We start from the raw sequence: 12225 nt of genomic DNA, 5'->3' as shown, positions 1-12225 counted from the left end.
ACATTCCCTACAATGGATCATGAGCGATCTATGAGCAGATGCACGTTGCGATTTAGAACACAAGAGATGTATGGGTATTGCACAAAAGTTTTGCAGTAGATGAGATATATTGCTTAAAAAATTATAGTGGATGAGATCTATTGCTTAATAAAATTGTCTGAGTAGTACATAAGATCTAATATTAGTAGATGTAATCTATTTACTTGATGCATTCCCTACAGTCTTCGGCCTTGTAAAATGGTTCAATATCTTCTTTGCGCGCCTACTCCAAAGTGATCAAGCCTTGCCCGATGAATATCACACTTCAGGCATCACAGGATCCCCAGGCGAACCCTCCAAGTGGAATTTGTCTAGTCTTCGGATCCGAAGACCCTTTTAGCGTAGAGTTATCTTCATGGCGAAGTCTTCCCACACCGAGAGAGTGGCGCCGATTCAGTCGGGTTCTGATAACTTTGACAAAACCCGAAGCGCCCCACTTCGCACTATAGGATCGCACGGCCTTCTTAGATGTTATTATTGTTGGGGAACGTAGTATTTCAAAATTTTCCTACGATCACGCAAGATCTATGTAGGAGAAGCATAGCAACGAGCAGGGAGAGTGTGTCCATGTACCCTCGTAGACCGAAAGAGGAAGCGTTATATCAAGGCGGTTGATGTAGTCGCACGTCTTCACGATCCGACCGATCCTAGCACCGAACGTACGGCACCTCCATGTTCAGCACACGTTCAGCTCGATGACATCCCTCGTACTCTTGATCCAGTTGAGGCGGAGGGAGAATTCTGTCAGCACGACGACGTGGCGACCGTGATGATGAAGTTACCGGCGCAGGGCTTCGCCTAAGCACTACAACGATATGACCGAGGTGTGTAACTGTGGAGGGGGCACCGCACACGGCTAAGAGAAACTTTGATGTGTTGTTGGGGTGCCCCCTGGCCACGTATATAAAGGAGGGGAGGGAAGAGGTGGCCGGCCCAAGGGGGGCGCGCCAGGTGTGGGGAATCCTACTAGGACTCCCTAGTCCAAGTAGGATTCCCCTCCTCTTTCCTATTCCAACTAGGAGAAGGAGGGAAGGAGGAAGAGGGGAGAAGGAAAGAGGGGGGCGCCGCCCCCTCCTAGTCCAATTCGGACCAGCCCATGGGGGGGCGCGCTGCCTCCCCTTGTGGCCCTTCTCTCCTTTCCACTAAAGCCCATTAAGGCCCAATACTTCCCCCGACGAATTCCTGTAACTTTCCGGTACTCCGAAAAATACCCGAATCACTTGGAACCATTCCGATGTCCGAATATAGCCTTCCAATATATGAATCTTTACCTCTCGACCATTTCGAGACTCCTCGTCATGTACGTGATCTCATCCGGTACTCCGAACAAACTTCGGTCATCAAATCACATAACTCATAATACAAATCATCATCGAACGTTAAGCGTGCGGACCCTACGGGTTCGAGAACTATGTAGACATGACCGAGACACATCTCTGGTCGATAACCAATAGCGAAACCTGGATGCTCATATTGGCTCCTACATATTCTACGAAGATCTTTATCGGTCAAACCGCATAACAACATACGTTGTTCCCTTTGTCATCGGTATGTTACTTGATCGAGATTCGATCGTCGGTACCCTCATACCAAGTTCAATATCGTTACCGGCAAGTCTCTTTACTCGTTCCGTAATGCATCGTCCCGTAACTAACTCATTAGTCACATTGCTTGCAAGGCTTATAGTGATGTGCATTACCGAGAGGGCCCAGAGATACCTCTCCGATACTCGGAGTGACAAATCCTAATCTCGATCTATGCCAACTCAACAAACACCATCGGAGACACCTGTAGAGAATTTGTATAATCACCTAGTTACGTTGTGACGTTTGATAGCACACAAGGTGTTCCTCCAGTATTCGGGAGTTGCATAATCTCATAGTCAGAGGAACATGTATAAGTCATGAAGAAAGCAATAGCAATAAAACTAAACGATCATTATGCTAAGCTAATAGATGGGTCTTGTCCATCACATTATTCTCTAATGATGTGATCCCGTTCATCAAATGACAACACATGTCTATGGTCAGGAAACTTAACCATCTTTGATTAACGAGCTAGTCAAGTAGAGGCATACTAGGGACACTTTGTTTTGTCTATGTATTCACACATGTATCAAGTTTCCGGTTAATACAATTCTAGCATGAATAATAAACATTTATCATGATATAAGGAAATATAAATAACAACTTTATTATTGCCTCTAGGGCATACTTCCTTCAATTATGGCGTGTTAGTGCGGCTCAAGGCCGCCACTATTGGCACATCTAATCAATAAAAGGGATAGTGCTCCGGATTTGCAGCGGCATTATCAGCAAACCCCTCGATTCGCGAGCGTACGTAATGCACATCATATGGGAAACTCGCAAAATTACTGCCACACAGTGCGCCCTTCGTTGTTTCTACCAGTCCATAAAAATGGTATGGCAAAAATGAATAAAGCCTCATGCACTCATCTCGCTCCTGCTCCCCTCTTCAAGCTCCAACCCATGAAGAACTGGATCTCCAAAAGCTTCTAGTCCCCCCTCTTTTTTTTTCTCCTCCCACCTCGAGCGATGGCTGGAAAGGGAACCCATGGTGCCACGGCGAAGGCCTCCAAGGGCGACCCGAAGGCTATGACAGGAAGTCAGGTGGCTGCCGGCGATGCAGGAGAAGGCAGAGAGCAAGAAGGGGCAATGGTTCCCTTCCACCGTTACCGTGGGGGACATCGTTGAGTCCAGGACCTGGGGTATCTTCTGGTGTCTCAGGCCGTCCGGTGCCACTTGCTGCTCTCTAGAGGGTCATCAGGCCGCTCTGCCGTCAAGGTGCTGGAGCCCCGCGCCGACGAGCGCGTGGCTTTTGTCTCGCATCTCCCTCGAGGTCTGGGATTTCTAATCCACCCTTTTCTCCTAGGTCTTCTTTATTTCTATGGCCTCCAGTCCCATCGTCTTGCCCCAAATTCCATTCTCCACATCGCCTCTTATATCACACATGAGCCGGCGCTACGACCGCGACGCACCCCCGGCTAGAGCGATCGAACCAGCCCGACGCCGGGCGAAGGAGCTGATAGGCGGGTCCGACTAGACCATCGCGGGCACTCGAAGCCTCCCAATGATAGTGGCCCCGGGTCGCCTTGGTGCGGGCCGTCCGGGCAGATCAGAAGGCTTGCATCGCCTAGAGAGGGCCCCTCCCCGGCATGCCACCGACACGATGGTGGCCCCGGGCACGCCCCGCGGTCCACGTATCATTCACCACCGAGCCGGTCTCTCCCACATGCAACGTCGCGAGAAAGGCCGCGTGAGGGCGCGCCCGACGCAGCCCAGTGACGGTGGCCTCCCCAGCACATTCACGCGGTCCACCCGTCATAGACTGCCCAGCCGGGTCGCCGGGGTCCGAGCTGTCCGGGCAGATCGAAGCGCCATCGAGTAGCCCCCATGGCAAGGCACCGCGGGACGAAGGGCCATGGGGCTCTCTCCGCCGACGAGGCAACTCATGAAGGCGGGCACTTCACCATCCTCTATAGAAGCAATATCCATGTTAATGCAATATTGGGCTATCGATATTCAAAATTGTGTGAACTTTTTATATATAGGAAAATAAATTTAAAATTTGAGCGGGGAACTTTTTTTAGCGGAGCAAAAATAAAAAAGTTATGGTATAAGTGCCGTTTAATAAGAGGCTGACAGCTTTGCTCTTGGTGGTGAGGCCATGGCGGTCCTCCGTGACGACTCGAACGTCTCTCGCGCTCCTTTGACTGACACGCGGGCCATGACGCAATGGCTTGTGTGACCAGTTCCCCAAAATTTCAAAATCCCCGCCGTCTTGGATGCCCTCAGAAAATTCGCCCCACGAACCCCCTCCCCCAAATTTTCCCCACCCAATCCGCCACCCCCTCACCCCTCTCTCTCTCGCTCGCGACCTCTCTGGCGACCATGGCGGCCGAATCCTAGGCCATCCCCGCCGCCGGTCGCCGCCCCTGGTCTACCTCGCCGCCGCCCCTGGTCCACCTGGCCGCCGCCCCTGGTATACCTCGCCGCCGCCGCACGCGAGGCTTTAGGGTTTATGGGCTGGAATTAGGTGCCCGCCCGTGGATTTCCTAATCTGCATGTTCTAATTTCACCTCGATTGCGCGCTTGTTGTTGCCATTTCCTTTCGCTCACGTCGTCTGATTTCGCCGTGGTTTGCTCGGTTCCGATTGGTCGCTATCAAACACCTGATCCTCCATGGATCTTACTGCTGGAATGCTTTTGTACACGCGGTTAGCTGCCGCAATTCCTACAAATTTGTTAGTATTTCTTTCCCCGAGTCAAGTTATTTGACCTAAGCTGTATTGCTTCTGGAAGACGATCTCTGAATGCTGAGACCGCGTTTAGTCCGGTGCTCGGTGATACAGTCGCACCTGTTAATTTTGGTCTTTTTATTAATTCGATATGCTTATAAGGGACTGGTCCTGGTATTTCTCCGAGTAGGCTAAGTGGATCTGGTTGGTATGCTCTTACTCTCAGCAGCCTGTTCGATTTGACCCATTTCAGTACTGCATAGCAATTCAGACCCTGGAGTAAGTTACAGTTGACGGGAATATTTTGCACAGTTCTGTCTTCTGTGGTACTGTTCATTTCTAAATTTGGTCTCAGGCATGGCTTATAGTCTCATATTGTATTTATTTACACATCTGTGGAGCTAAATTTGACCCTAAAAGATGCTTTACATTGCTGGAACCTTACCTAATTCTCTTGTTCTCCTGTTTATCAGCTTCAACTTCAGTTAATTTGGTCTATTATTATCCCAGAAGCTGCAATGACGGAAATTAAGCTGCCGAATATCCAGAAAGTGAGTAACACCAACTTCCCGTGATAAATTGTAGGATGTGCCTCCTGTTTTGGGTTTAGTTGTTCTTTCACAGCAGTATTTAACAACTCATGCATTATGATGTGTCTAGGCTGCATCAAGTGATTACTGGAGTTTGGCCAGCAGCCAGTATCCATCTGGTAAATTTCCTAAGGTATCAATTGGCATCCCTATGACAGGAAGCAGAGATGCCGCTACTGCCCCTGCATTCGAGAGGAACCCATCTCAGGGAACTGATGGAAGATCTAGACCCCCGAAAGGTTATAATGCTTCACTCCGGGTCTCACAAGAAGCTGCAAACCATGGCGGATCTGCTACAGAGGCACCTGAAGCCGCCCCTGTTAAGGGTTCTCTATCACAACCCGATGACCATGCGCCTGGGCAAACCGGAACCTTTTCCTTTGGAACAAGAAAAGAACAAGACAGCCAGCTTGACCAATCGCAAAATACACCCTTCTTAAGTTCACAAGGAAAGCGCCAAGTGGAATCTGCAGATAAAACCAAACCCAACAGCGAAGTTCTCAGGATGAAGCTCTGGGGGATCCTTGGTACATCACAAACCAAGCAGGCTGTTGCTTCACCAAACCCTGAAGACATTGGGACACCTGACCAACCTAAAAGTTTAACCGCCAATGGACCATCTTCAGGGAACAAGAAGGTTTACACGTCACCTTTTCCTGATAATATCAAGACACCTGATCTGCTGAACTGTCAAACAGCTACCTATGCAAAGAGTAAACCATCCTCTGATCCAATTGAGTCAGATTCTGATACTCCACAAGTAGTTGAAATAAGGCCTGTTACTCGCACCTTGGGTCGCAAGAAAGCACCAGCAGCCTCCAAGAAGCAGGATAAGAGCCAGAGTGCAAAGAAACCATTGTCTACTAAATGTTCTGCACCCAAGCAGAAAACACTGGACAATGTGTTTGTTTTTGATGAGAAATGCACACCCAAAACCGCGGGCAAATCTGCAAACGGTAACTCTGGATGCTTGAGAAATCTTAGAAGCTCAAATAGGAAGGCTAAAGTAGAGCTTAAGAAGGTCAATTGTTCTAGCATGATTTCTGACAAGATCACACTGGATGATAGGGAAGGGCAGCTATCTTCTAGAAATGCACCATCATCAGAGAATAAGGGAGAGAAAACCACCTCCTTTTCTTCTTTGTCCCGAACTGGAAAAACTGCTGAGAGCTGTTCTAGAAGCCCTACTAGGGAGAAACGGCTGAATGGAATGGCTAAAGTTGGGCCTCAGAAGATGCAGTCTTCAGAAAAGTTGCTGCCCACGACACTGAATAAAGGTGAAGATAAGCTCTCTTCTCAGAATATTTCATCAAAGAGCAAGGAAAATTATTGTTCATTGCTGCACCACAAGGAGAATGCTAATCTGAGCAAAGCTTCAGACAGAAGCCCTCAGGCATGTAAAGCAGCAGGAAATAATTTTAAGTTGCCGCCATCTGGTGCTGCTAGTCCATCACCTGAACCGAAAATGTACCCATGGGACAATAAGGCAAGTCCCCAGATAAATGGTAAACTTGGAGAGAAGTTTGGCAGTCCATTGGCAAACAGATTTGGAGACATGCGAGATGACTTTGTAAGTCCTACTTTTGCAACTAATGTAAATGGCTACCACCATAGAAGTAAAATGCTACATGATGATACATACAGCCCCAAGTATCCAAAAAGTGTGAACAGGTCAAGATCAAGTTCCTATGCTTCTGATCCAGGGTCTGAGCCATTGGTAGGCTTTCCAAATCTATAAATCATTTCCCAGCCATAGTAAATTTGTTTTGTCTATACTCATGTATCAGACTAACTCTATCTGTTTGTCACTCATTCATGTACTGTTGATATCCAGGACCAGATGGATAAAACCCACGAGTTACCTAACAGTGAATCTCCTAATTCCCCAGAAGAAAGAGAGAGCAAAAAGCAACCAAATCTTTCACCCATTGCGCCAACTGAAGATGAAATGGCTCAAACTTCTATTCCAAGCTTTGGGAAAGGTCAGAATACTGACTTTGCAACTTTCAATGCACATTAATACTTTGACATGCAAATCAATAGTTTTCTAGAGTATGTTTGGTCCCTTTAAGATTTAGTGCTACATTTATAGAACCGAAGGTGACAGTGTTAGTTTACAGAGTACTACCCCATCTGTTCTGCACGAGGATAATACTCTTCTAGAACACATTCTTCTTTATGTATTTGCACATATAAATTGACTTTCTCTAGGTATCTATTACCAGTTAAACATTATTGGCAGAGCTCCTGTCCTTTTCCTGAAAAAAAGTTAAACATTGGGAGTCAGAGCATCCAATAGCAAAGTTAAAAAAAATGCTAAGTGTTAATTGCACATTTTGCCACATGCTTGCGCTTTGCTAACCAAAGCGTAATTATGCACACATTAAGCACTAGGTGTGTTTTACTATCGCCTAGAGCCTAGGCATGTTTTTTTTTTTTTTCTAATTATGTCTGATAGTCCTACTTTTATTGCATCAGCTCTATTTCCACAATTTTTTCATAGCAATCATTGATCAATCACTATCAGTGGCAGAGCATCCAATAGTCCTACTGTGGCTTTAAGGTTAAGGCTCTCCAAAACATGATCCACTCACTCTTTAACTATTGTATGAAGTGCTTGCTCATGCAAGCCATTCAAATGGAATAGAAGCAACATGTGGCATATTCTGTCATGTGCATTCATGCTACTTTAAATGCGTTTCATTATTGTTTTTTGCTAAGTGTTTTAAGTTTAATATTTTGACACTTTAGTTCTGGAAAATTAATAAAGTGAGCCAAGCTTTTCCCACATGCTGTTGGAGATGTATAAATTACACTATGTCATATATTTATCCAAAAATTGTTTACCTGTGAAGTGTTACTTATCTATAACTGGTTCTTCATGTGTAGGATATAAATCTCGCAAATGGCTTTCAGATGTAGACAGCCCTGATAAATCTCCTCCAGAAAATCTGGATAGGAAATCACATCTGAAAGATGGTAAAAGAGGCAAAAGACGGCGCTTACCTTCGCCTATTCCTTTTGCCATTTCAGGTAAAGTTGATTACCTTCTTACGTTCAACTAACGGTTGCAGTTCATAACTGATATGTCATTACTAATTCATTCAGGAACACAAGAAACTATAATGTCAGACAAAGAACCAGTGCAATGCCCAGATGACTACCTAACCAGGTCCGTTTTGTAGATTGTGTAAAGAAATACATATCCGATATTGTTGGTTGATCCAATTTTGTTTCTGGATTGTAACCAGGGCTTTTGATCAGTTACTGGTGGTGCTGGGAAGGTTTCAAACCAAGATCAAGTCTGAAACAAGAAACAAAAGTTCTGAGATACTGGCAGGTACTGGGGAGATAATACGCCAGCACCTTGAGGGAGTTGAGGTGCAGATGCAGGATGATGTGTAAGATCTTTGCCGGTGCTACCAAGAAACATCTTATCTGCATATAGACCTAGCTGTATATATAGGCTTGTTATAGAAGTATCACATATATTAGAGGTGCAGCTATTTTTGACGCATTCAACTGTACTTTCAGGGATAAGCTGGTCAATGCAGGAAAATCTAAAAGAAAGCGACTAGAATCAACATTTGAAGGTACAACCTATATTATGTTACTGCAGAAATTAATTTTGTGGTCTATTATTGTGAATCATGAGTGTGAAGATTAGACCCATTAGTCAGAATCCGTCCAGAAAGCAGTATCCATAGTGCCACTCATACTTCAGCCATTTGGATTATTCAGCTTGAGCAATTTACATAATCTTATACTTCAGTAAGTTGTAGAATATATAGACATATAAAGTTAGTCATGATCCGATTCCTGTATGTTATGTAGGTCTGGCATATCTAAACTAAAAAAAAACATAATAATATGAATGTTGAATGCATATAAAAGATCCCAAAAAAAACTAAGCTTAAATAGGTTGATTTTGTTCTTGAATCACTTAAATCATCTCAATACTGAAGCATAAAATCAGTGCCATGAAAGATTAATTTGAGAAAATTTAATGTACCATTTCTTTGAATCTGCCTGCAGTTATCCAGTATAGTGGTTATTTCTTATTTACTAGTCCCTCCGTTCACTATTATAAGATGTTCTAACTTTTTTCTGATTTGGGTGTGTATAGACGGATTTTAGTGTGTTTGTTCACTCATTTCAGTCCGTATTTAGTCCATATTGAAGTATCCAAAACATCTTTGGAGTATCTTCTACCCTTTGGACTTTTTACTGTGTATGCATATATTTAGGCTTAGAGCCTGTTTGGTTGGTATGGTAACCATGCCACACCACAAGTTAGGTAGGTTTGACCAGGTTAGTCGCCTGTTTGGTTAGCAAGGCACACTTGTCGCAAGATTCCTTTGGGAATCCTTATACTTTACCTTGTTTTCTTGCATGTCTTCTGTTGTTTCTCTTGAATAAACGTTAGATACTCAAATGATATAACCTGGTCCTATGTCTTCTGGTTTTAGAGCAACAAGAACAGTTAAGGGTTCTTCATGAGAAGTTTAAGGAGGAGGTTAATCAGCAGTTGCTTGGTTGCACGAACTCTCTCAAGAAATTTGAAGCCTATCATGCAGAACTTAAGGGAATAGCTGACAAGCAAAGTAAGTTTAACTTGAAACCTTACACTTGCGAAATGGAAATGAAATATTTACTCGCTGGGCTATTTATTACAAACTGATACTGCATGAACTCCCCAAAATGTGGAATCATGTTAACCTTTGTCAAAATGGAGCCTTATGAAGTATCACCATTGGAGCACTTTGATTACAGATTGCAAACTTTATGTCATATAACTGATCCAGGAACATAAGGTTCCAAGATCGGGAGGTTTGAAGTTTGAAGTTTGTTGCTGAATAATGTGGTTAAATCAGATGTTTTCTAATTGAAAAAGAATGATTGTCCAATCTCCATTGGCACATGATTAGAAGAAATAGTCACCAGTGAAGTAACTATAGTTTTAGCTCACTGTTATCATTGTTAAGAGGCAAATGGAATGAATCATCATACAGCCACTTGAAGAAATTCTGTTTAAATGCTCTGTTTTTCTAACCGTTTGCCACCTGAATTACAACTTAACCATGGTGTTTTATGATTGCACCAACAGAAGCATCACACAAGAAGCTCCTCCAACATGCCGAGAGAACAGTTGATTCTCAGCTCAAGGACGCCGAAATCAACATCTCGGAGGTTCAGAAGGTAAGGCAAACATCATTCCTAAACCCCAGGGATGCCATATTGATCAAATGCTAACCTTTTCTGTGGAAATGTTTTGCAGAGAGCCCAGAAGAAGATGAATGGCCTAAAACAGGTACTCAAGGAGCTCATCACCGAAACTGCAGACTGATCAAGCTCACCTGCTCTACACAAACACAAGTAGATAAATAGCTAAGGCAAAACCAGTAGGGTGCCACATCACAGACAGGTCTACGGCTCCATTTCACAAAGGGTATAGAAGGATGGCGCCAGAACGCATATAGGGTTCATTTGCTTACAGTTGAGTTTGAACTATGCCTAGTAGGAGCATAGCATCCTTTTACGATCTTTACCACTTTGAGCCAGTGACTCGCTAACATACCATCCGGGCAAGTTCCCACCAGTGTCTTAATCTATGACGCATTTCTTCCATGAATTGTGTCATGGCTCGAGTAATGTAATGATCTAGTACAAAATTGCAAATGCTTAAGTTGAGTTTGCTGTCACGTGAACGAAAAAGTGATGGTTAAATCAAGTGTACTCTTCTGGTGGCATCTTCGATTCTTTATGCTTGCCAATGCCCCCTTTTCTTTGAGATGAGATTTGGATGAGAAGAAATTAGAGGCAATGTATGATCATGTACGTCTGTACACAAGCTGTGGCAGATAACAGTACATGCAAAATGGGAACCTACCTACCTACCTTGCCCTTTGCAGATAGCAGAATTACAATGAGAGATATTGATGGCTCTACAAGTAAAGCATAGGCCGGACAGAGAAAGAGCGACGTGGGGCCTTGTTGACTAACCGGAGAAAAATGGACAAGAGAATCTTCTCTTGCTGCGCGGCATGCAAGACGAGTCTCGCCGGTCGTCGTCCATCGAGTGCATGTCTATTTTGCTGGTGGTCGTGCACTGCCACCACTGATCACCAGCCTTGACTAACGGTAGAAATTTGGTGGTACCAAGATATGCTGCTCTTTGTCTCTCTCTCTCTCGGCCAGAGGGACGGTCTATAAATACGCACGGGCCTTCTTCGACCAACAAGCATCACAGCAGAACGTACAGATCTCAAAGCCTCGCTCGAATCATCAGCATGTCGTCCGACGCCCGCCGTCCCGCGGCGCTCCTGCAGATCGCTCTCTTGGTCGTCGTCGCCGCGGTCATCATGAACAGCTCCGTCTGCCTTGGAGCCGCCGTAGGTCAGTCGACAGTGTGTTCCTTCATTTCGCCGCCATTTCTGGAATTGACCTGCTGAATAACGTACGTCCATGGTTTGGTTTCCCGTCCAGGCACTGGTGATCTCGACCCTACCCATCCTACGTGCGGAACGAACTGCCCATCGTCTGGTCAACCCTACGGCCGTAGGTGCAGCAAAATTTACGGCTGTAGTAGAGATGGACCACCGGCGACGGCGGGTGACCAACCCTAAGTACTACGTACACCCGTGCGCGGACCCCATCTCCCCAACACAATGCAAGGATCAGTCGATGTCGATCGACATGTGTAACTGAACGGCGCGCGGCCTTACTATATGCATGCATGACTCTTTCTACGTATCTGTACAAGTTACAGTAAAAATATCGTCTCGTGTACCTACTTCTACGGGCGCTCTGAATAAAACTGGTAATCGCTGCAAACTGGTGTGAATGCATGGTCAATTTGTGTGAAGATGAAATTAACTTTGGTTCGGAATTTAAAGGTATATATCGATGGACAGTGAGTAAATTCAGTTTGCAGCATAGTCACGTAATGAAGAGTACCTGGACAAATAAAATTCAATTCATGATCTACTTTTTTCGATAAAGGGCGTTTTATGGATTCATGATATATCATCGAGGGATACAATCACAATAAGCACACCCGGCCTCTGTATAATTAGGATGTACACAATCGACACTATCACACACGCACACAAGGATCACGATGGCAAAGAGCTAAGTTATATAAAACCAAAGCTATGCCAAGGTGAGAAGAGAAAAAAAGAAAAAGCCGAAGCGATCGAAACATCGATCGGCGATATACAACAACGACCAATGACACCAACTATCTTTTGACAACACAAGGACTACGAGACAGGCTCTCCAAAAGCAACGCCTACACGAATGGAACGATGCACAAGCGTCACCGTCACCTGATCCGAC

At 44.9% G+C, this 12225-nt stretch overlaps 1 protein-coding gene across 1 annotated transcript; it reads left to right on the top strand.

Moving 5' to 3' along the window:
* Positions 1 to 3870: 3870 nt before the first annotated feature.
* LOC109761664 (meiosis-specific protein PAIR3-like) lies at positions 3871 to 10635 on the top strand. The gene is made up of 11 exons (XM_020320487.4): positions 3871 to 4041; positions 4771 to 4848; positions 4958 to 6604; positions 6722 to 6869; positions 7777 to 7920; positions 7996 to 8059; positions 8139 to 8288; positions 8422 to 8480; positions 9357 to 9491; positions 9995 to 10086; positions 10166 to 10635. Exons 2-11 carry the CDS (start codon positions 4816 to 4818, stop codon positions 10232 to 10234), a joined length of 2541 nt encoding a protein of 846 aa, XP_020176076.1. The 5' UTR covers positions 3871 to 4041; positions 4771 to 4815; the 3' UTR covers positions 10235 to 10635.
* Positions 10636 to 12225: the final 1590 nt, after the last annotated feature.

The sequence above is a fragment of the Aegilops tauschii genome, chromosome 5 (assembly GCF_002575655.3).
Source record: "Aegilops tauschii subsp. strangulata cultivar AL8/78 chromosome 5, Aet v6.0, whole genome shotgun sequence".
NCBI lineage: Eukaryota > Viridiplantae > Streptophyta > Magnoliopsida > Poales > Poaceae > Aegilops > Aegilops tauschii.
Note: the sequence above shows the minus strand (reverse complement) of the source record. Positions and strands in the feature narration are given on the sequence as shown.

Bases quoted from the DNA above. Each gene is read 5' to 3' on its own strand.
- LOC109761664 (XM_020320487.4), top strand. From the start codon at position 4,816: ATGACGGAAATTAAGCTGCCGAATATCCAGAAA. The intron at 7,921-7,995 runs GTAAAGTTGATT...TAATTCATTCAG, and splicing joins TATTCCTTTTGCCATTTCAG to GAACACAAGAAACTATAATG. The intron at 9,492-9,994 runs GTAAGTTTAACT...TTGCACCAACAG, and splicing joins GGGAATAGCTGACAAGCAAA to AAGCATCACACAAGAAGCTC.